Source organism: Geotrypetes seraphini, chromosome 1 (assembly GCF_902459505.1).
Source record: "Geotrypetes seraphini chromosome 1, aGeoSer1.1, whole genome shotgun sequence".
Classification (NCBI taxonomy): Eukaryota; Metazoa; Chordata; class Amphibia; order Gymnophiona; family Dermophiidae; genus Geotrypetes; species Geotrypetes seraphini.
In genome coordinates this window covers 183,750,425-183,775,758 of record NC_047084.1, presented here as the reverse complement: position 1 = coordinate 183,775,758, position 25,334 = coordinate 183,750,425, and the positions used below count along the sequence as shown (strand labels likewise).

The 25,334-nt window shown below is 40.7% G+C and overlaps 1 protein-coding gene across 5 annotated transcripts in view; it reads right to left on the bottom strand.

Annotated features, from left to right (window-relative positions):
* The window catches only part of CEP44 (centrosomal protein 44), a 94,270-nt gene that overhangs the window by 15,974 nt on the left and 52,962 nt on the right, over positions 1-25,334 (bottom strand). For 4 of the 5 annotated variants that reach the window (XM_033942642.1, XM_033942622.1, XM_033942612.1 and 1 more), the window contains 4 exons: positions 22,502-22,648; positions 18,215-18,307; positions 7,106-7,243; positions 4,594-4,803 (listed from right to left, as the gene is read on the bottom strand). In XM_033942642.1, the coding sequence (XP_033798533.1) occupies positions 4,594-4,803; positions 7,106-7,243; positions 18,215-18,307; positions 22,502-22,648 (588 nt within the window). The remainder of the gene's footprint in view (positions 1-4,593; positions 4,804-7,105; positions 7,244-18,214; positions 18,308-22,501; positions 22,649-25,334) is intronic. The other variant, XM_033942650.1, reaches the window with a different exon arrangement.

The window sequence follows — 25,334 nt, the reverse complement described above, 5'->3', positions numbered from 1 at the left end:
TCTTCTTTCCACTTTTGTTAATATGTGGAATACATCTGGTCTGCGCTTCCACTATGGTATTTTTTAAACAACATCCATGCCTAATTTACACTTCTGACCTTTGCCACATACCCTTTTAGCTTTTTAACCATTTTCCTCATTTTATCGTAATCACCTTGCAAAAATTAAATGTCGCTAGAGTAGATTTCTTTAGTGACGTCACTCCAGTTAGCAGCTCAAATTTAATCATATTATGATCACTGTTTCTCAGCGAGCCCAACAGTTACCTCCGTACTATGTCCTGCATTCCACTAAGGACCAAATCTAAAATAGTTCCCTCTTTTGTAGGTTCCCTGACCAGTTGCTCCAAGAAGCAGTCATTTATGACGTCTAGGAATTTTACTTCCCTAGCACTCCCTGATGCAGCATTTATCCAGTCAGTGTTGGGGTAGTTGAAATCATTTCTGGTTCAGGTAGATTTCTTACATCTTCTGTAAAGACCGAAGCAAAGAAATCATTCAGTCTCATGACCACACACCCATGGTGATTAATATCATGAAACAACATTTTAATATTTTGACAGCTCACCCAGCATTACAGGATCCGAAGTATGTTTTTTTGTACACTAGAAATATGAATTTAAAAGATGATTTATGTCCGGCAGTGTTGAGAACATATGATAGGATGAGGAGGAAGGTTTTTTGTGGTTATCGATGTTGTAGCCAATGCTTGGCCTGCCCAGTGATGATAGAAGGTATAAGCTTTGAACATGTTAAAACTAATAAGACTTTTAATCTAATGGCAGACACGTCATGTTCTTCTACAAATGTGATGTATCTGCTCATTTGCCCCGTGGTCTCTATTATGTGGGGCAAACCTCGAGACCATTACAAATCTGGTTAATCGAACATCGTCACTGTCTCTCTGCAGGAAAAAGTAATGGAACCCCTTGTGGAACACTGTCTCCAATATCAACATAACTGCTTCATTCCGATGTTGAGCACTGGAGCAGCTGCAGTTGACAGCTCAACATGGTGACATCCGACATCAGCTTCATCAAAGGGAACAGTGTTTGATATTCAAGTTGCACTCTGCTGCTCCTATTGGTCTAAATTATGCCAAAGGCATTTTTGTAAGAACTCTGATGTCAGCCTTTGAGGCGTTATAAAGTGACGGTTTAGGCATTGTGTCCTGCAAAAGCAGCCTTTTTGATTTGTTTGAAAGTTGATTGACTCCCTAATCACATGGAAAGTGAAACGGGGTAAGCCCTTAGGGATTATCAGGCATCCTGGATGATTTGGTGCCTGCAATCATGGATTTAAGAACACATGTCTTTTGAGCGTGGAAAGTAAAGCAGCGATTTTTGCATCAGCACGAGTGGAACAGACTACAAGATTGGAGCTAAGTACTCTTTTGGATGTTCCTATTGTTTGCTAATGTCCAAAACATAATTGGCTAACATCTTTTTTCTTTGGTGAAAATTTTTGTTCTTTGCTATATTCTGAAAAAAAATCAATATAATGGACATCAGTATGGGCACAACTCACTTTATAAGAATGAAATTTGGGCCCGGGCAGTAACTCATAGATGACCAGCACCAGACAATAAGTCTAAATAAGAACTGTCCCATAATCATGTAGTCCAATCTTATGAAATAAATTAATCTTAAACATTCAAACCAAAAAAAAGGGGAGTAAAGACTTAATAAACTTCTGAAAGCAAAAATCTACATCAAAAACCGTGAAAGTGCAATGTGCTCGCATAAAAAAATTCATTGAAAAGTTATGCCCTTCAATAAAGTGTAATTAGCTGAGTTCCATTACAAGTTCATGTCACCACTCAACAGTGAAGGTTTGATTGTGCCAAGCTCTGGTGGACCGCGCAGACAGGACTAAGGATTTCCTGTCGCTTTGCAAGGATATTATTCCTTTTGTGTCTCATCACACCAGCACTTTAATCCCTGCTCCTGATGAAGACATCAAAACGGAGCTCTGTCGAGTGGTGATACAAACTGTTGAGTGGCGACAAACTTGTAACAGGAGTGGGCATAACACCATACTGTGAAATGAGTACATTTAAAGCAATAGGATCATTGTGGAAGGTTTTTTGGAGGCCTCTAGGATGGCTGCAACTGGAGCCAAGAGTGCCTCAGTACTTAATGGCTGAAGGATAGATACCATGATGTGAGAGTCAATGAACGTAGATTTGGATGGAAGAGAGATCCCTAATTCTGCATCACCAATGTTGGAAAGATTGGAAAGAGGATGGGCTCTTGTACTGTGAGTTGTAGGAGAAAAAGGAACCATGGCTGGTGTGGCCATCGGGCTGCTTGCTCCTGGTGTAGCTTGAGCAGAGACTTCTTGATGAGAGGAAATGGAGGGAATGCATATAGAAAACGGTGGTGTCAATCAAGAAGAAAGACATCAGACTCCAGACGTTTGGGAGTGTAGAGCCGGGAGCAGAAAAGGGGGCATTTGTGATTGTAGGGGAAAGCAAACAGATCCACTTCTGGGGTTCCCTGATCTGCAAAGAGCTGGTGCACAGTGGTGGGATCGTATGATTGCAGTAGTCTGCTCAACTTGTCTGCAAGAAGATTCTGTTTTCTTGCTAAGTAGACTGCTTTAAGGAAGACATGGTGGTGGATTGCCAAAGACTAAATTTGAATAGCCTCCCAGCAGAGTAGGTGGGATCCAGTGTCTACATCTTTGTTCACATAATAGATGGCTACCTGGTTGTCTTTATGAAAGAGTACTTGATTGAGAAGCTGCTCCTAGAAGGTATAGAGAACATTGCAAATCAGTTGCAGCTCGAGGAGGTTGATGTTTTGAGCACTCTGAGCGACTCCATGAGCACTGAGCCATTGAGGTGGGCTCCTTAACATACCTTAGAGGCATTGGTCGTCAGCACTTTCTGGTGTAGTGGCGGTTGGAACCAAAGGCCCTTGGAGACACTGGTGGGCGACAACCACCATTGGAGTGACGTCTGGAGGGCTGAGGTTACTCTGAGATGTTGTAATAGTCATCTGGTTGCTGGATCAGGGTGTCGAGTCTCTGTTGAGGCAGGAATGCACGAGCTCAAGTCGTGTCCAAGTGGGCTCCAATAAACTCCAGGGTTTGAGTACGTTCCAGATGGGATTTTTGGGAATTGATCGTGAATGCCAGGAGCTCCAGCAGTCAGACTGTTGTCTGTGTTGCCTGGAGAGTGTGGTGAGGCATGGCTGCCTTGATCAGTCAGTCATCCAAGTAAGGGAGGACATGAAATCTGTGGAGTCAAAGGATTGCGGCCACTACCACTAGGCATTTGGTGAAGTCTCTTGGGGCCGAAGCCAGGCCAAATGGGAGCACTCTGTATTGAAACTGGCGAGTATCAGTCGGAAGTGGAGGTATTTCCTGTGGGTTGATAGGATGGGGATATGGGGGTAAGGCTTCTTTGAGATCTAGAAGCATAGCCAGTCATTCTGTTCCAGCAACGGTAGCAGGGTTCCCATGGAAACCATGCAGAACTTCTCTTTGATGAGGTATCTGTTGATAGCATGAAGGTTCAAGATTGGACAGATGTCTCCTTTTTTTGGGAATGAGAAAATATCTGGAGGCGGAGGGTAAAGAATGCAGGCCATGCTCTCTAAGAGATAGTCAAAAGGACTGCTGGTGTTTAGCTGGATGAGGCAGGGAGGCTCTTTGCTGCCTTTGCTGTCTAGATCATCGCTGAACTGGTGGACGAGTGGATGTGGAAGGCTAGCAATATCTGAGTCTTGAATAGAAAGAAAAGCACCTGCAGGCTACTGGGGTTGATGAGATCTGGAGAAGGATAGGGATGTCAAGCATTCAGTATGATGCTTGATCATATGGGAGGCCCCCTCAATCCAGCCTACAAATAAATCCTCCCCTGTGCAGGATATGTTAGAGAGATAGTCCTGCACTTTGGGATCGAGATCCAAAGCCAGGCTTGTCTTTGCATCACAATGGAGACTGTTGAAGTATGAGAAGTAATGTCAAATGTGTCAAATATGGACTGGGCCATGGATTTTCTGGTGTCTAGGAGATCACTCACTAGATGCTGGTAAGAATAAAGATGTTCTGATGGGATAAATTTATCATAATTGGATATCTTCTGAATCAGGGATTTCAGAGAGAAGGTCATATAGAAGTTATAATTCAGGATTTGCTCATCTTGCCGTTTGTGTAGTTTTGTCCTGCTGAAAAGACACCTCCCAAAAGAAGAGTCTCCACTTCGCTCTTTGCTCATTGAAAGATTCAGAAGTGGGGAGAAAACCATTCTAGCGGGTCTGTCCACAAGCATCGGGCCCGAGCTTGGGCCAACCGAGGCCCGGAGGCCTAACTTAAGCTAGTTTAAAGAGAAGAAAATGAAGTTTAAACGCACACATATGGCTTCTTTGTCTACAGAGACAAAATAAACTGGAGCTCCCACGAGACATGGGATGATAAAGGATGCTGATGTGGTCACACTCAAGATCTTCATGTGGCAGTATACTTTGGAAAGTCTGTGCTGGGGCTTTGTGGATGACAACACCCATATGTTAAATCATCCTGCCTGCTTTTCCTGGGTTAAGAAGCATTTCTTAATTTTGTAAGATATAGGAAAGTAAAATCTAACCTTTTTTGACTTCAGAAGTAGCTCTGTTTCAAGAAGAACGATTCTGCTCAGAAGATTATGCCAGTCCTTTTCACCAACAATTACTTTGCCTTTCATTCTTTCTTCTAGAGTATTCAGCTTGTTCTCCATCCAGTTTAATTTCTGGAGTTTTTCTTGGCATTCGGCAACCTGAATATTTAACGACTCGATCTGAGCTTTATATTTTATGTCCTAGAAATCAAAAAACATGGTTGTTCAGATGGTTTATGAACATTTAACTGTAGATTACTAGACAAGAAACACATCCCACTGGCTAGCTGCAGCCACTGTCACAGGGTTATAATTAATTTTGTTACCTTGATATCAATCTAGATGGGCTCCCACATATTTAGAGGCATTTTCAAAACACAAAAACATCCGAAAAATTGTCTAAATTGGCATTTGGACATTTTGCTCGTCAAAACATCCAAGTGCCAATTTTCAAAACAAATATTGGAGAAGTCTTGTGGGACGTTTGCCCTTGAGGACATCTAAGTCATAAAGAGGCGTGTTGGATGTCTTGCGGCGATAACTGAACCTTTCACAGGATGAACTGGATGGAACTTAGATGTTTTGACTTAGACCTATTTTAGAAGCATCTAAGTGCCAAAAAGGTACCTAAACTGACCAGATGATTCTACCAAAAAAACTCCAACCTACATAGCATCCAAGCTACACCTATACACCCCTAACTGCCCCTCCACTCCAAAGCAGAACAAAGACTTGGTATTCCCGCAGGGAGATCCCTCTGAATAAGTACGGCGTACAAAAGATCCTATAGCCATTTCCTACCTCAGCTATGGAACCAACTACCCACACAGATCAGGTCGCTGGACTCACTAAAGACCTTCCGCAGAGCAGTAAAGACCTTCCTCTTCCGCCAATCAGGCCATTAAAAACTGCCTCCTTAATATACTTCTCCTAGTACTCTTCGCTATGACCATTCTGGTTTCTAGAATAAGCTCTGTTATTGTCTACTGTAACCTATTTGTTGTCATGACTAGTCTGTTTTCAAACGATTGTGAATGTCTACTTCTAACCCGTTCTGAGCTTCTGGGAGAACGGGATAGAAATCAAAATAAATAAATAAATAAAATGAACACTGGATGCATTAAGGTATGACTCCCCCACACTCCCCCAGTAGTCACTGACACCCACCCATCCCCCAATTAGAAATAACCTGGTCCAAGATCCTACCATTTCAGATTAGATCCCTGTTTGACCCCCCCATGCACCAATTATAATATTCCAATGGATCAAATATGGTAAATCTTTGATACTACAAGTATTACTTTAGTATATAAATTGTGCAATCCCCTTATATCTTGGATAGTTTTACTCTTTATTTTTTTATTAAGTAATCCTCTTCTTTTGATTCTAATATGGATTGCCATGTTAGCGAATAAAATCTTACAACTTGGTCACTCTCCTGTCAAGATAAGTTTCATTGTATTAACATCATAGAGACATAGAAACACGATGGCAGATAAAGGCCAAATGGCTCATCCAGTCTGCCCTTCCAGGCACCCTTAATTTCTAGACTGCATGCTTTGTATAATGATTTCTTGGATTCTGGAAATAATAGAAGGGTCAATTATGAAGGCCCTTAAAGTGGTATTACTTAAACCTGGCCGTGACCCCTTAGACTTTACAAATTATAGATTTATTTCCCTCATTAATATAGATGCCAAGTTATATGCCACATTATTGGCCAGTTGTCTTATGACTCCATTGCAAACCCTCATTCACCTTGATCAATCAGGATTTATTACAAGGAGAATTTCATCCAATAATACCCGTCTATATCTTCATTTGTTACCACAAGCATAATCATTGAATGTACTCGCCTTCTTGATATCATTAAATGCCGAGAAGGCCTTTGACTGAGTTGAATGGGGCTATGTGTTTCACACTTTCAAATAGTTTAGTTTTCGGCAGAAATTTATTCACATGGTTCAAATGTTGTATAGCAATCCAGTGGCTCATACATCAGACTTCACAAAAGTATTCCTTATTCAGGAGCACTCATCATGGATGCCCCTTATCACCTATTCTCTTTGATCTGGCATTAGAACTTTTAATGTTTACATTATAACAGCAGCAAAGAGAGAGTAAGTGGGAAAAAGAAAGACAGACACTGGATGGGGGGAAGGAAGCTGCAAAGGAGAGAGAGAGAGAAAGATGCTGGATAGGTGGGGGGAGGTGGCTAACAAGTACTCATCACTGCTCCATATATTGACTTTGGAATTGTGGAAGATGCTGGATAGGGGGGAGGGGGAGGTGGCTAGCAAGTACTCATCACTGCTCCATATATTGACTTTGAAACTGTGGAAGATAACTGCCTTGCAGATATACTCCTAAATACTCATTATATCCAACAATTTGTAGAAGCTGGTGGTAGAAGGCAAATGGATACTCTAATAGGTCAGTTAAAAAAAGAAAATAAATTATCAAGCGACTAAAAAACAAAATTGTAAAATCTGAGCAAGCTTACCATTTGTTTACATTTTGCTTCACAATTATCTTCAGGTGTGAAGGACTGCTCCCCATTCTCCTCAGCCACTGGGCTACCTGTATCACAAAGGAGCTTGACAGGTATTTCATTACCCAAGTGACGTTCCACAAGAGGTTTCTTTTAGACATCAAGCACATCAGATAATTAGAGAAAGAAAGCAAGTCTCATACTCAAATGATTAGTGTTGAATTGTATGTTGTATGAATAACCATTTAGATTAAACTTCTAATTTTCTCCTTAAAAAAGTAAAAGTAAAAACTACATCTACATATCTGAACCAACATTATAAAAGCTTGAAAAAAAACCTACAAAGCATGTAATTTCTTGCTTTTGCAAAAATGAGGTACCAAACATATAGAGCCTTACAATAGTCACATATTGCTATGAGTAATTTGGAAGAACCATAAAACAAAGGAAAGAGAGTCATTTAGTTGCAAATTAAAGTTCCAGGTGCTAGATCCCGGCTCTGGTTCTATTTGGCCTATGAACCCAAAAGAGCAGGAGGAAATGAATAGGTCATGGCTGTAAAAATGTGTTCGTATTGATGGCACCAAACTCTTTCCTGTGGCTGAAGAATTGGTGAGCCTTGGTTTTTGTTGTGCTGCCACCAGGTTGCAAAGTGGGTGACTCCAGCACTCACCCAGCAATTGGAATGCACTGGGACTCAACTCCCATTCCTCCAGGTCCGGAACATTTTGGTGCCAACCAAGATCAAATGAAAATTGTCTCTACCTTGTACCACAGTCAGCTAGGGCCGTAGCCCTGGTGCTCCAGTTTACACAAGTCACTACTGTAGCAATTTGATCATTCAAGATGTCTCTTAACCACAGTCCCTGAGCCACCTGTCCAACCAGTAGTCTCCCCATCTCAATAGGCTGCAATCAATTATCATAACTACCCAGTTCAGTGGATGCAAATCCATTCCCTTTTGAATATACTAAGAGGACCACCACCACACCAGTTGCTTCTTGACAGAGGTCACCAGGAGAAGCCAAACCTTAAACTTCTGGGTTTTGCTGAGCACCACAAAAGAGCGTGTTGCAATAAGCATATGGAATCACCTCCATCATTGCCATAGTTCCCAGAAGCTGAATATAATTCCAGTCAATCAGACCCTGATAAGCATAAAACATTTGTAACTGAAGCTTCAACTTGAACATCCTATCCTGGGTCAGGAAGACCTTGCTTGACTTCTTTGAAGGTGTGAATAGACGAAGCGCGTTGGATTTGTCGATAAATTCTATGAGCTGGTTATGTACTATTTTTTCCATAAGTTTAGAAATGAGGGGAAGGTTAGCAATGGGATGGAAGTTTGCTGGATGTGTATTGTCTAGATTTTGGTTTTTCAGTTTTGGGAAGACTAAAGCAGATTTCCAAGCTTCTGAAACAAGATTGTTATCATTTCCAATATAAATGGGCCAAAAATAGGAAATAATGTTTTTAAGAATTAAGAGAGGGATGCTTTCTGCTGGATTATTAGGGGCATTTATTGACTGAAAGACTTTGAAGAGATCCGCTAAAGATGGAGGTTTAAGATTAGAAAAAGTTCTGAAAGGTAGAAGATTAGTCTGGTCAGAGGGAACCGAGAATTGTATGGGTGTGGATTGTCCTAGGTTCGATCTGATATCCTTAATTTTCTGGTCAAAAAAATTAGCGAGTTCTGAAGCTGAAGGTTGTATAAGTAAAGGAGGAGGTTTCTTATTTGAATAAGAGGATAAGGATCGAACTATACTGAAGAGTGCAGAAGAACTGTGAGCTGTAGCTATGTATTTTGAATAATACTCTTTTTTGGCTTGTTGTATAGAGGTTTTGTATTGAGTAGCTATTTCTTTGTATTGATGGAGAGAGTTGTTGGACCGTGTTTGCCGCCATTTGTGTTCGATGGAGCGTAGTTGTCGGCGGAGGAGGATGAGATTTTCATTGTACCATGGTTTCTTTTTAGGTTGTAATTTGGACATTTTTTCCTGGGGAGGAGCAAGAAGGTCCATGAGGGATTGTGTTGAAGTTTTCCAGAGAAGATTGTTCTTCTATTGTAAGATTAATGAAGTCTTGTAGGTTCAGGTTAAAAGAATTTTGAATGGCAGAGGCTGTAATCTTGTTGATATCTCTAGAAATATAAGTGCTCTGTAAAGTGGTGGATGGTGGAGTAAGGAGATTTAGTTGAAGATTGATAAGAACATGGTCTGACCAAGGGAGGGAGTAAGTTTGAAGATTTTGAAAGATATGGCTGATAGCTATTGGGCCAAGTATCATGTCAATAGTGTGTCCTGCAGAATGAGTAGGAGATGAGAGTAGTAGAGTGATGCACATGGGGAAGAACAACCCAAATCACAGTTACCAGATGCTAGGGTCCACCTTGGAGGGTAGCGCCCAAGAAAAGGATCTGGGTGTCATCGTAGAAAATACGATGAAACCTTACACCCAATGCGTAATGGCGGCCAAAAATTCAAACAACATGCTAGGAATTAATAGAAAAGATATGGTTAACAAGACTAAGAATGTTATAATGCCTCTGTATTGCTCCATGGTGCGACCTCACCTGGAATGTGTTCAATTCTGGTCTCCTTATCTCAAAAAAAATATAGCGGCACTAGAAAAAGTTAAAAGAAGAGGAACCAAGATGATAAAGGGGATGGATCTCCTCTCGTATGAGGAGAGACTAAAGAGGATAGGGCTCTTCAGCTTGGAAAAGAGATGGCTGAAGGGAAATTTGATTGAAGTCTACAAAATCTTGAGTGGAGTAATAGGTACATATGGATCAATTTTTCACTCCATCATAAATTACAAAGACTAGGGGACACTCTATGAAGTTACAGAGAAATACTTTTTAAACCAATAGGAGGAAATATTTTTTCACTCAGATACACCCGAAAGTGTTGAAGAAGTAAAAATTTTGTTGTCCAGTGTTATAGATCCTCAATGTTAGCTATACTTAAAAAAAAATTAAAAAAAATTAAAACATTCAACCTTAGGCTGGGAAACCTTATATGTGTTAGAGACCAAGGAATTAAGGTAGTATCTTCCTTAAATATTGTAGTGGTTTGCAGCGGTATGAGTTAGGAGCAAGCATGACATTTCTAAATCCATTTTGTTTAGAGAGGATGTGTTTCTTTTGGAAACCACCACAGCTGCTGAAAAGCATTTAAATAAGTCTGTATTGAAAGAAAATAAAATGGGAAATGAATATGGGCATGAGAATAAAATGTCAATAAGAAATGTTCAGAGAATATATGTTCAGAGAATAAAACATAAGAACATAAGCATGGCCTCTGCCGTGTCAGACCAGGGGTCCATCGCGCTCGGCAGTCCGCTCCCGCGGCGGCCCTCCAGGTCTATGACCTGAAAGTGTTCCCTACCTAACCTAAAATGTCCATACCCTATTCGCTCAATGTCCTGTAAGGTAAACCTCTATCTGTACCCTGTTATCCCCTTCACTTCCAGGAAGTCATCCAGTCCCTTTTTGAACCCCAGAATTGTACTCTGTCTTATCACCTCTCCGGGAAGCGCGTTCCAGGTGTCTACCACCTGCTGAGTGAAGAAGAACTTCCTTAAATTCGTTATGAATCTGTCTCCTCTCAGTTTTTCTGAATGACCTCTTGTTTTAGTTGTCCCTGCTAGTCTAAAGAATCTGCCCCTCTCCACCTTCTCTATGCCCTTCATGATTTTATAAGTCTGTATCATGTCCCCTCTCAGTCTCCGCTTTTCCAGGGTAAAGAGCCCCAGCCTGTCTAACCGTTCGGCATATGAAAGGTTCTCCATACCCTTTATCATCCTTGTTGCTCTCCTCTGGACCCTCTCGAGTATTGCCATGTCCTTCTTGAGGTATGGCGACCAGTATTGGACGCAGTATTCCAGATGTGGGCACACCATTGCTCGATACAATGGCAGGATAACTTCCTTCGTTCTAGTAGTGATACCTTTTTTGATAATGCCCAACATTCTGCTTGCTTTTTTGGAGGCCGCTGCACACTGCGCCGCCGGCTTCATTGTGTTATCCACCAATACCCCCAGATCTTTTTCTTGGCTGCTTTCCCCGAGTACCCTCCCTCCCATCGTATAGCTGTACATGGAGTTCCCCTTCCCTATGTGCAAGACCTTACATTTCTCCACATTGAAGCTCATCTGCCATTTTTCTGCCCACTCACTCAGTTTGTTCAGGTCGCTGTGCAGTTCTTTGCATTCCTCAACAGTTCTGACCCTGCTAGAGAGTTTTGTGTCATCCGCGAACTTGATGACTTCGCACTTCGTCCCCGTTTCTAGATCATTAATAAATATATTGAACAGCAGTGGTCCCAGCACTGACCCTTGCGGAACACCACTTGTGACCCCTATCCAGTCAGAGTAGTGCCCCTTTACTCCTACCCTCTGCTTCCTGTCCGCCAGCCAATTTTTGATCCATCTGTGCATGTCCCCTTCCACCCCGTGACTCCACAGTTTCTTCAGTAGGCGTTCATGGGGCACCTTGTCGAAGGCTTTTTGGAAATCTAGATATACGATGTCAACGGGGTCACCTTGGTCCAATTGTTTACTTATCCCCTCAAAGAAATACAGTAGATTTGTCTGGCATGATCGGCCTTTACAGAAACCATGCTGGCTTGATCTCATCAGATTATTTTTTTCTATATGCTCATTGATACCTTCCCTGATCAGTGATTCGGCCATCTTCCCCGGAACAGAGGTTAAGCTCACCGGTCTGTAGTTTCCCGGGTCGCCTCTCGATCCTTTTTTGAAGATCGGTGTAACATTCGCTATCTTCCAGTCCTCTGGGATTACCCCTGTTCTCAAGGAAAGGTTGCAAATATGCCGCAGTAACTCTGCTGTTTCATCTCTGAGCTCTTTCAGTATTCTCGGGTGGATCCCGTCTGGGCCCGGAGCTTTATCAGTTTTTAATCTATCTATCTGCCTGAGAACGTCTTCGACGCTTACCTCCATGCATGATAATTTCCCCTCTTGATCTCCCCTGAAGATTTTTTCCGGTTCTGGCACACTGGATGTGTCTTCTATTGTAAAGACCGATGAGAAGAACTTGTTTAGCCTACCAGCCACCTCTTTTTCCTCTTTCACCACTCCCTTCCGGTCACCCTCATCCAGGGGTCCCACACCTCCTCCCTCACTGGCTGTTTCCCTTTCACATATCGGAAAAATGGTTTGAAATTTCTTGCTTCCTTGGCCAGTCTCTCCTCATACTCTTTCTTGGCTTTCCTGACTACTCGGTGACATTCTTTTTGATGCTGCCTGTGCTCTCTCCAATATCCTTCGGTTTCGTCTTTTTTCCACTTCCGAAATGATTTTTTCTTGTCTCCTATCACTTTCTTTACTTCACTGGTTATCCATGCAGGGTCCTTCGTCTGATTCTTTTTGGATCCTTTCCTAAATCTTGGTATATATAGGTTTTGCGCCTTGTTTACTGTGTCCTTGAATAGGGACCAGGCTTGCTTCACAGTCCGAGTTTCCTTGGAGCTGTTTCTGAGCTTCTTTCTCACCATTTGTCTCATGGCATCATAGTTCCCTTTCTTGAAGTTAAACGTTGTTGCCTTGGTTCTCTTTCCCTTAGGTAATCCTACTTGCACTTTGAACTGAATCATGTTGTAGTCACTGGTTCCTAGTGGTCCCACGACTTCCACACCCTTTGCGGGTCCTTTCAGCCCATTGAGGATCAGATCCAGGATCGCTGATCCTCTCATTGGTGCCTCGACAAGTTGTTCCATGAAGCAGTCCTGAACAGCTTCCAAGAACTCTGTTTCCCTTGCACATTTTGAATTTCCAAGACACCAGTCTATCCCAGGATAGTTGAAATCTCCCATAACTATGGTGTTTGGGTTCTTGCATTCCCTTCTCAGCTCGGCTACCATTTCTGTATCCTCAGCTTCAGTTTGCCCAGGTGGACGGTAGAACAGTCCCATCTTTATCTCGGATCCGTTGCTTCCTGGTAGTTTGACCCACAATGACTCCAGTTGGGCATTTGTCGCTGCTGTGTCCACAGTGGTTGAGTGAATGGTGTCCCTTATGTATAGTGCTATTCCTCCTCCTTTCTGGTAAGTCCTGTCTTTTCGGTAGATTTTTGTATCCTGGCAGTACTATGTCCCATTTGTTTTCCTCGATCCACCATGTTTCCTTGATCCCTATGATGTCTAGTCTCTCATTATTGGCCATGACTTCTAGTTCCCCCATTTTGTTCTTTAGGCTCCTTGCATTCGTATACATGCAGTTCAAGTCCTGGCATTTTCCCTTCCTCGCTATTTTCCCTTGCATTCCATTCTTCATTCTGTCCCCTTCCTGACCTGCCAACTCCTGAGTATTGTCTCTTTTGTCTTCTCTTTGTGGTAGATTCCTATTGCCTTCCCCTTGTGTCGTGTTCCTATTGTCCTCCTCATGTTCCTTCTCATCATCCAGTCCCATTTTGACTTCCCCTTGTAGTATGTTCATCCTGTCCCCCTCTTGCTTCATCTGACTCCCTTGTTTGTTCATAGTCTGTTGCTTGCCACTGATACATTCCCTGGTAATCTCCTGTTTGGACTACTGCAACTCATTATACAAAGGAATAACACAGGAGACCAGACATCTACAAATCATACAAAATATTGCAATAAATATGATCAAAAATGCAAAAAAATATGATCACGTTACGCCACTTCTAATAAAAGCACACTGGCTCCCCATACCACATAGAATAACCTATAAAATCATACTCTTAACGTTCAAAGTGATTCATAACAAACAACCAGTATTCCTAAATAATATTTTAATTCCATATACCCCGTCCAGAATATTCATATCCCAGTCACAAAACCTGCTTACTATCACCTCGCTCCGCATCTTGAGCACCACACGTACATCAAATTTTGCAGTCACTGCCTCGACCCTATGGAATTCATTACCCTCTGAAATACGCAATGAAAACTCTCTAGAAAAATTTAAAGGAAAACTTAAAACATTCCTCTTCAAAGACGCATTTAATCTTTAAAACCTCTTCCGTTTAATCGTTACGAGTCCTCTTTGCTCTGGCTCTCAGATGAGATTCCCCCTCCTTTTGTATTGCCCCTTCTTGGAATGCTTTACTATTTTAAGATGGATTTCCTACCTCCAACCCTTTTGTCCCAGTTAGTCCTGTTAGCCTCATGTTATTCACCCTTTTTAAAATTATTTTATAATGTAAAACAGCTTAGAAGTATGATAGGCGATATATCAAATTTTTATTAAACTTGAAACTTGTATTGAAGCATCAGTTCTGAACATAATCAGAACATGAATCACATATTTCAAGCTAGTCTTAGATATGTGAAAATAGAATTCTAAATTCAAAGAATTCAATTTTAGAAACTTATTACATGGAACTATTCTGAATAAAAGTTTGAATCACAAACAGGAGTTCCAGGCAAATACTGACTATAATTAAGGAAGAAACTAAGGATTTTAACACTGATGTTGTTATCCATCTGGGAACAAATGACCTGGCCAACAACTCCACACTTGCAGCACAGAAAGCTTTTCGGGAGCTTGGTGAGGGCGTGAAATCTTTTATAAAGACTTTAGCTTTTTCTGAAATACTGCCTGCATATGGAAAGGGAGAGCAAAGAGTGAAAAACACAGAGGACTTTAATAGATGGCTCAGAGCCTGGTGTCATCAAGAAGGCTTCAGGTACATAGGAGGATGGGGAAATACATGGAAGGACAAGAAGCTATATTACACTGATGGGCTACATATTACTACAGCAGGAAAAAAAAAACCTTGCAGAGAAATTTAGACAATATTTTTCTAGGCATTTAAACTAGAAGGTGGGGGTGGTCTATGTACGAAGGACAATTATAGAGACCACCCCCCGCAAAAGAAAAGATGTGATAGTAGTAAAGGCTGCAACATAAGCAATATCAGCAACTCATTTCTTAGTATTGCAACGGAAAGTGAAACGACACAAAAATCCATACGAAAAAGGAGATTATCGCTGAAAAATAGCTGGAAAGCGATGACCACAAATGCTCGCAGTCTAAGCAACAAAGTTCATGATCTGCAAGCCCTGATGTTAGAGGCAGATCTAGATATTGTTGCTATCACAGAGACATGGTTCAGTGAATCACATGGATGGGATGCAAACATACCGGGATATAATCTTTTTAGGAAGGACAGAGATGGTCATAAAGGTGGAGGAGTAGCTCTCTATATAAAGATCAATATCCAAGCGACCGAAATGCAAGGGACCTGGGGAAAGGAAGAAGCGATATGGATTGCTCTGAAAAGAGAAGATGGAACTTCTATCTACGTGGGTGTAGTCTACAGACCTCCGACTCAATCGCAGCAAATTGTTAAGGATCTGATTGTGGATATCCAAAAGTTTGGAAGGAAAGAAGAAGTTCTGCTGTTGGGAGATTTCAATTTGCTGGATGCGGACTGGAATGTTCCGTCTGCGGAATCGGAAAGAAGTGGGGAGATTGTGGATGCCTTTCAAGAGGCTCTGCTCAGACAAATGGTGACGGAACCCACAAGGGAAAAAGCGATATTGGATCTGGTCCTCACAAATGGAGAGAGTATCTCTAATGTTCGAGTGGGTGCTCACCTGGGAAGTAGCGATCATCAAACGGTTTGGTTTGATATAATGGCTAAAGTGGAGAGCGGTCGCACGATACTTAAAGTCCTAGATTTCAAACGTACGGACTTTAATGCAATGGGAAAGTACCTGAAGAAAGAGCTGTTAGGATGGGAGGACATAAGCGAAGTGGAAAGACAGTGGTCTAAGCTGAAAGGAGCGATAAAAATGGCTACGGACCTTTATGTGAAGAAAATCAATAAAAACAAGAGAAAAAGGAAGCCTATATGGTTCTCCAACCTAGTGGCTGAGAAAACAAAGGCGAAATAGTTGGTGTTCATGAAATATAAAAAAACCCAAGAAGAGGAGAGCAGAAAGTACTACAGGGTGAAACTGAAAGAAGCCAAGAGAGAGATACGTTTGGCGAAGGCACAGGTGGAAGAACAAATGGCTAAAAATGTAAAAAAGGGAGATAAATTTTTTTTCAGATATATTAGTGAAAGGAGAAAGATAAAAAATGGAATTGCTAGGCTAAAAGATGCTGGGAACAAATATGTGGAGAGTGATGAGGAGAAAGCAAATGTGCTAAACAAATACTTCTGTTCTGTGTTCACAAAAGAAAATCCTGGAGAAGGACCGAAATTGTCTGGCAAAGTTACACGTGAAAATGGAGTAGATTCTGCGCCGTTCACGGAGGAGGGTGTTTATGAGCAACTTGAAAAATTGAAGGTGGACAAAGCGATGGGACCAGACAGGATCCATCCCAGGATACTAAGGGAGCTCAGAGAGGTTCTGGCGAGTCCTATTAAAGACTTGTTCAACAAATCTCTGGAGACGGGAGTGATTCCTGGGGATTGGAGGAGAGCGGATGTGGTTCCTATTCATAAAAGTGGTCACAGGGATGAAGCAGGAAACTACAGGCCGGTGAGCCTTACTTCAGTTGTTGGAAAAATAATGGAAGTGTTGCTGAAAGAAAGGATAGTGTACTTCCTTGAATCTAATCCGCAGACAGGATCCGAGGCAACATGGCTTTACAAAAGGTAAATCGTGCCAAACGAATCTGATTGAATTTTTTGATTGGGTGACCAGAGAGCTGGATCGAGGATATATGCTAGATGTAATTTACTTGGATTTCAGCAAAGCCTTTGATACAGTTCCTCATAGGAGGCTGTTGAACAAACTTGAAGGGCTGAAGTTAGGACCCAAAGTGGTGAACTGGGTCAGAAACTGGCTGTCGGACAGACGCCAGAGGGTGGTGGTTAATGGAAGTCGCTCGAAGGAAGGAAAGGTGACTAGTGGAGTCCCTCAGGGTTCGGTGCTGGGTTCAATCCTGTTCAATATGTTTGTGAGTGACATTGCTGAAGGGTTAGAAGGAAAAGTGTGCCTTTTTGCAGATGATACCAAGATTTGTAACAGAGTAGACACCGAAGAGGGAGTGGAAAATATGAAAAAGGATCTACAAAAGTTAGAGGAATGGTCTAATACCTGGCAACTAAAATTCAATGCAAAGAAATGCAGAGTAATTCATTTGGGGATTAATAATAGGAAGAAACCGTATATGCTGGGAGGAGAGAAGCTGATATGCACGGACGGGGAGAGGGACCTTGGGGTTATAGTGTCCGAAGATCTAAAGGCAAAAAAACAGTGTGACAAGGCAGTGGCTGCTGCCAGAAGGATGCTGGGCTGTATAAAGAGAGGCGTAGTCAGTAGAAGGAAGAAGGTGTTGATGCCCCTGTACAGGTCATTGGTGAGGCCCCACTTGGAGTATTGTGTTCAGTTTTGGAGACCGTATCTGGCGAAAGACGTAAGAAGACTTGAGGCGGTCCAGAGGAGGGCGACGAAAATGATAGGAGGCTTGCGCCAGAAGATGTATGAGGAGAGACTGGAAGCCCTGAATATGTATACCCTAGAGGAAAGGAGAGACAGGGGAGATATGATTCAGACGTTCAAATACTTGAAGGGTATTAACGTAGAACAAAATCTTTTCCAGAGAAAGGAAAATGGTAAAACCAGAGGACATAATTTGAGGTTGAGGGGTGGTAGATTCAGGGGCAATGTTAGGAAATTCTACTTTATGGAGAGGGTAGTGGATGCCTGGAATGCGCTCCCGAGAGAGGTGGTGGAGAGTAAAACTGTGACTGAGTTCAAAGAAGCGTGGGATGAACACAGAAGATTTAGAATCAGAAAATAATATTAAATATTGAACTAGGCCAGTTACTGGGCAGACTTGCACGGTCTGTGTCTGTGTATGGCCGTTTGGTGGAGGATGGGCAGGGGAGGGCTTCAATGGCTGGGAGGGTGTAGATGGGCTGGAGTAAGTCTTAACAGAGATTTCGGCAGTTGGAACCCAAGCACAGTACCGGGTAAAGCTTTGGATTCGTGCCTAGAAATAGCTAAGAAGAAAAAAATTTAAAAAAAAAAATTTTTTAATTGAATCAAGTTGGGCAGACTGGATGGACCATTCGGGTCTTTATCTGCCGTCATCTACTATGTTACTATGAAATAAATTACTTTTCAGAATAGAAAATGGTTTTTTTAAACTATCACTTATCTGTGCAGTACTCACCTGGACTGGAACAGGTTCAGCAAAAAAAACCTCACATTTTGCCTCTATCTCATCTTTAGAAGAGCTACATTTCTTTTTTGGCTGGGACTTGGTCTGTTAAATCAAAAATAAAAGAACTATGTTAGCTGAAGTCAATCACAGAAATAAAGAGTACTTCATTTCTGATATATTGTTTTCAATATTTCCCCCCGAGTATCTTATCATTGGATAAAGTAACTTTTTGAAAAGCAACAAGTACTTTAAACATGCAGATTATAGTCAAAATATCATTGGGATCTCACTAAACTTGCTTTATGTTATAAAGGCCCTTTGAGATAGACTACAGAGATAAACTTTACCTTCTAGTGAGTTAACACAGAAGAAAGACAGTACAATGAGTTATATTCCCTTCCTGTGCATTTATATTCTGCCCTTCATAGTGACCCAATTAAAAGATTCAATACTGTCTAGGAACATGGGAGAAATGCATCTGGTCAGATCATTATAGCTGCAATTTTGAATTACACTGGCAAAAGAAGCAATCTTTTTTTTAAAAAAAATAGAAGTAAAAATACAAGGACAAAATTATTTACTAGTAGAGGAATCATAAACCCAAATGAATTTTGGGCTCATTACGAATTATATCCTAAAACTGAGAATGATCAATACTTCCCTACAAGATGGGGAAAGTTTAGCAAGGAAGTTCTAGACCAAATGGCCCCATTTAAAACATATAAAAAGAAAGTGAGGGCTTCAAACGAGTGGTATGATTCTGAACTATTAGTTTTTAAATGAGAACTGAGAAAATTGGAAAGAATTTGGTATAAATCAAATAAAGAGGAAGATAAAATAAACTGGATACATAAAATAAAAAATTACAAAATTTTGATAAAGAAAAGCGCTCAAAACATTACGCACAGAAAATAGGTACATCTAAAATAAATAGTAGAGAATTGTTTAAGCTGGTAAATAGGTTAACAGACACTACTCAGGACCTGAAAAAGGATAATGAATGCATTCCACCACCGGATACTCTTGCAGAATTTTTCAATAATAAAATTCTTGATTTGAGAGCAACTATACCTTTTGTCCAATCTGGATTTCAGGAAAAGGAGTCCAGAGTAGACATGTTTTGGGATTACTTTGAGTTTCCAAACTGGTACCAATTCTTAAATTTGTTTAATAAATATACTAAATCAAATTGTTTGCTGGATGAATGTCCTTCAAAGATTATGAAAGATGCAACATTGACTTCAAAATGGAATTAATTAATTGGCTATTTGCCGTTCTTATCAGGGGGTCATTTTATGAGGAAACGGGACATATTCTGATTACACCTATCCCTAAAGACCAGAAAATATCAATTGCCTTGAAATCTAACTACAGGCCTATAGTGAGCATTCCCTTGTTTACCAAACTCTTGGAAGGATTGGTCAACTTAGAATTAGTGAATTATTTAGCTAAATTTAATATCCTCAATGAACATCAGTCAGGATTTAGAAAATGTTTTAGTACAGAGACTGTTTTAGCCTCAATTTTTAATAACCTTTATGGTCTTTTTAGTAAAGGTACTAGTGCCTTAATTTTGCAATTAGATTTTAGCAGCGCTTTTGATTGGGTTGACCATGAAATAATGTTACATTGCTTAGATGCAATGGGACTTTTGGGAAGAGTTTGGAACTGGTTTCAGGATATCTTGACGAAAAGATCATATCGAGTGGTTTGTGATGGAAAATACTCTATTTCTTGGAGTAATCCATCTGGGATGCCTCAGGGTTCCCCTTTGTCACCCACGCTATTCAATATCTATATTTCATATTTAGGACATTCACTGCAAAAGCTGAATTTAAATTTTTATATATACGCAGGTGATATTTCTATTTTAATTCATTTAAATGACATAACTAATGAAATTTTAGAACAAATTTCTCATATTATGACTGAGATAGAACAATGGATGATCAATTTTAAATTGAAACTTAATACAGAAAAGACAAAATTTTTTCTAGCCAAGCCCAAAAGATAAAATAACCAGATCATCAATTCATCTAAATAGTCATGACTACCCAATTTTAAAATCTATGAAAATATTAGGAGTCACATTAGACTCTCATTTAACTATGGTAGAACACACAAATTTAGTGGTAAAGAAGTGCTTTCTTGCGTTATGGAAACTAAAGACCATCAAAAAATTTGATGGTAGGTTGGTAGGATGGTAGGTTTGGGGACTGGCCCCAACCTACCTTCTATCCCATTTCGTGCTATACAGGAATTGCAATTTTGCGCTAACTAAGAATTACAATTTATTTGCCTATCCAAAAAATACTAGTTGCAGATATAGGACTCTTGCATTTCAAGCAAATAAGCAGCAGTCCTGGTTGCGTAGTTATATTAGTGGAGCCATGCTGTCTTATGGCACATTTCGAAAAGAAATTAAGACTGTACTGTTTGATAAATTCATTTCTTAATTGAAGCCTTATGGATAACAAAAATTTTACATTGTGTATACATAGGAAACATGTTGTATTTTTAACTATTTGTACTTCGCTGATTGTCCAGCTCTCTTCTGTGTAAACCGCCTAGAAATTGTTTTGATTGTGGCAGTATAGAAGAATAAAGTTATGTTATGTTATGTATGTTATGGTGTCCACCAGGGCTCTCCATTGTCTCCAATCTTATTTAACATCTACATGAGTTCATTGAAACATTACGATTTGAATACCCAATAAACTTTACTAACATACACTTATGATATCTTTGTATTACTTGAGGTTGATCCACATCTCAATAATTTGATACCCAAAATTAACCATTGTATTACCAAATTCAGTCCTGGGCGACGATGGTCCAGATTAAATTAAGGGCTCCTTTTACAAAGCCGTGTTAGCAGTTTTAGCGCATGCAGATTTTTAGCACGTGCTAAACCTGCGCTACGTGGCTAGAATTAACGCCAGCTCAATGCTGCCGTTAGTGTCTAGCACGGCCGACAGTTTAGCGTGCGCTATTATGCGCGTTAAACTGCTACCGCGGCTTCGTAAAAAGAAGCCCTAAATGCTGCCAAGACTAAGCTTTTATGGCTTGGCCCAAAGTTAGATTCTCTCCCTTCTGCTGTGATCTTAGACTCAGAAGAATCTTTGAAAATTGAGTTTTCCTTGTTAATATTGGGTATTGTTATCGATTCTTCACTTACATTTAAGGACCTACTAAACTCGCTTATTAAAAGTGATTTTTCAGCCTCTGTGCTCTGAGAAGAGTGAGAACACTTTTTCACCAACAACACTTCTCTGTATTGGTTCAATCAATCATTTTGTCAAAGTTGGATTACTACAATCAGGGCAGGATTAACCAATAGGCCAAGTAGGCACGTGCCTAGGGCCCGAAAAGGTCAGGGGGGCCCGATGAAGGAGGGCATCAACATTGTTTTTTCCAAACGGCGATGGGTCCCTCCAGCATCGATTGGCAATGTGGGCCCACTCCGATCGGCAACGCCCCGCCCCCCCACCCCCCCATCGACGGAAAGCAAGCCAAGCAAGTAATGCAGGTAAGAAAGGCATCGGGAACTGTAATTGTGCAAGCGGTGCTGCTTGCCCAAAGCTTCCCTCTGACGCAGCTTCCTGTTTCCACCTGGGCGCATGGTGGGGTGGGGCGAGGCAGGGGGCCCAGTGTACTTGTGTGCCTAGGGGCCCTCGACGAATTAATCCTGCCCTGACTGCAATTCAGTGTATTTGGGTCTTTCAAAGGTCAGTCTGCAGAGACTTCAGTTAATACAGAACACTGCAGCTAAACTTATTTTCCATAAGAGTAAATTTGATCATATAACCTCTCTGCTCAAGGAATTACATTGTCTTCCAGTGTATCTCAAAATTTAAGTGCATTTGTATTGCATTTAAAATCCTATTTGGCAGAAGTTCTCAAAAATTAAAACTTACATTTCCCTCTCTCAGTGGTAAAAATAGAACCTTTAAGAGATTTAGTCATTATTTTGCTTTTAAATTAACCAAATTCTGTAATGCTTTACCGCTTACATTAAGAAGTTTAGGTTCTTTTGCTTTATTCCGGAAAGTTCTGAAAACTTTTTTGTTTCCTAAACATTTTGGAAAGTAACTATTTCAATCTACTTTTCTTTGTCAAGTTTATGTATTATGTATTACATTATTGTTAATCGAATCGAGCTCCTCTTGGTTGATGACTCGGTCTATAAAACTAAATTTTAGTTTAGTTTAATACACATCAAGAACTAACATTTCTCAGAAACTAGAGTTATTTTTAAAAGGGTGAGCTTAAATGAACATTGACAATGACTGGTACCTTATCTAAAGTAGCTAGTTCCTTATGTTTTCTCGTTACAAACTTTATTATGTCACAAACAAACTGTATCTTCCTTTCTGCAAATCCACACTGGAGAAATTGCTGTTTTGTTAAAACTGGTTTGTATTGAAATTGATCTCGAAGAACCTGTAAAACCAGATTAAATATGAGAATTAAAAAAATAAATAAATAAAACACATGCACACATTCTAAGGTGGCTACTTTTGATTTCTAGATCTATTTCTGTTACTAAAGTTCATTTATATGCAGAAATAAGATTCAAGTTCACACATGAAAAAGAGAAATCATTAACTTCATTTTTTAAATCAGCTTTCTGAAAATATGACTACAACTTTGCATGTTATTTCATGAAGGGCCACTTTTACCAATGGGCCCTGCACAATAGAAGGTCCACGGGCAAAATCAACACAGACTGCAAGGATCACTACCATCAACACTAACTTTGCTCTGATGCAGCTCTAATTTGTGAAAATTTTCTCTGCTGCAGTGCACAAGTCACACTGGGGTACCACTTGGAAGGATCCTGAGGAAGGGATTTTTTCTCGAAACTAAGCTTGATAGAGCCTGGAAAAATACCAGCTATACAGTGGGACTTATAAAGAGAATTAAATCCCACAGAATAATCAATTAAGGCAATAATGTGAACTTTAGAATAAAGGGAAGCACATTTTGTTACCGTTTTTGAGCATTTAGCTTGACAAATTGGAAATAAGTAAGAAAAACTGTTTGACACTGATAGCACGTTTTGCTTTAAAGTTTTGATTGCACATATACTTTGTATCATACTCTATAAGACTATGATGGTGTGAGGCGTGGCTTGCAATATAGCTTGCCGATCTGTACAAGTCAGAAGCTACAGTTTTTTTGGCTGTTATTCCGATTGCTTTCACGGTCACACTGAGGATACACTTTCACAATCTATACTTATAAATTATATTTCCGATTTGTTCAAACAGGGACGTAGTGATAAACTATTTTAGGCATCTACCATGCTTTAAGCAAGAAGAATTTTATCAGGGTTCTCTGAACATTCCTTCAATTTCATATGTCAATACATATTACATAACATCAAGAATTATTGCTTAAACAGAAAATCAAGTATAAGAATTCACAATCATAAATTAAGTATACATTAATCTGTGACTACCTTTAAGCTTGGATTTGGAAAGGTGAATAGTTAAATCTACATTCCAAATAATTGGTCTAATACCACCCATAGTACAAAATAGGTGAGGCTAATACTGAGCTGGCCACATCTAGCTAAAAAATCACTAGATTACTTGGTATGAATCTAAGCCTGTCAAATATGCAGTGTAAAAAGTTATCTGGACAAAGCTGTCCAGACATCTTTAAGCTTGCTATTTATCTAGATAAAATATAATCATGTCCCAGGAATGCCCACAGCACTGACTCTTTTTATATGATAAAGGAGAGAGGGATTTAAAACTTCCATGTTTCTCTGGCTACCATATTTTTCGCTCCATAAGACGCACCCTAGATTTAGAGTAGGGAAGCAAGAAAAAAACATTCTGAACCAAATTGTGTACTAATATATACCAGGCTCTGCACCCAGTCCCCCTCACTCCCTGCCAGGCTCTGCACCCAACCCCGCACTCCTTGCCAGGCTCTGCACCCTGTCTCCCCTTCCTTGCTAGGCTGTTCCTTTCATTTTTCATATACACACATTACACACAGCAGATATAAATTCTCAAAACTGACACATTTTGATCATTAAATTAAAAATAAATTATTTATTCCTACCTTTGTTGTCTGGTGATTTCATGAGTCTCCTTCCTTCCTTCCTTTCTTCACTCAGGCACAACAATTGTCCCTTTCTATTCCCTCCCATGTCCCAAGTTTGCGCCCCCTCCACCTCACTGCCTTCCAGCCTTTGTTCTTCGTCTTCCCTCCCTCCATGTCCCAAGTTCATGCTCCCTGACTGCTTTCCAGCCTTTGTCCTTCATCCTCCCTCCCTCCCATGTACCGAGTACCTGCCCCCTCCCCCTCACTGCCTTTCAGCCTTTGTTGTTCGTCCACCCTGCCACGCAGGAACCTGCCTTCCTCCCTCCCTGCTGCACCGAAGCCTGCCTACCTGCCGCCAATTCCTCCTCCTCTGCCTCCAATCTGCCGCCACTGCTGCGCCGCAACTCCAGGAAGGGAAGGGCCAACGCCTAGTGATTGCACATTGCCAGCCCACAAGCCTTCCCCTCGACGGTAGAACTGACGTTGGGGGAAGGCTTGTGGGCCGGTGACATATAATTGCTGTACGTTGGCCTGTTCCTTCCTGGAGTTGCAGGTGGCCGGGAAGTCTGCCCACGTACCCCCAACGAGTGGGACATTTTAAAAGGTACAACGGGGTGGGTGGGGGGTGTTTAAAAAAAGTTACCTTTGTTTCATAAGATGCACCAAAATTTCCACCCAATTTTGGGTGGAAAAAAAGTACGTCTTATGAAGCGAAAAATACGGTAAATCCAAAAGTTAGCTGAATAAACCCTTTTAAGATTAACCTCAACATTCCATGGTTAATGTCCTAAAAAAGCAAATCCAGCAAAAACAAAAAGTCTGTGGACATGGTGATGTTCAAGATGCAGGCTTTATTTAAAAATATATAAATTCATAATCCACATAAAATACATCCAGGACCCAAATCTTGGATGTGCTTACTTTAATTCCATTCTGGCTTCCACCCCCTATTTTGGGAGACTGATCCATATGTGTTCACAAAGTGGGTGGTAAATATATCTACATTAATTTTCAAAGCTAATGATTTTTTTAGGGAGGGGTTGACCCTTCCTGTTTCTTTGGATCTGTA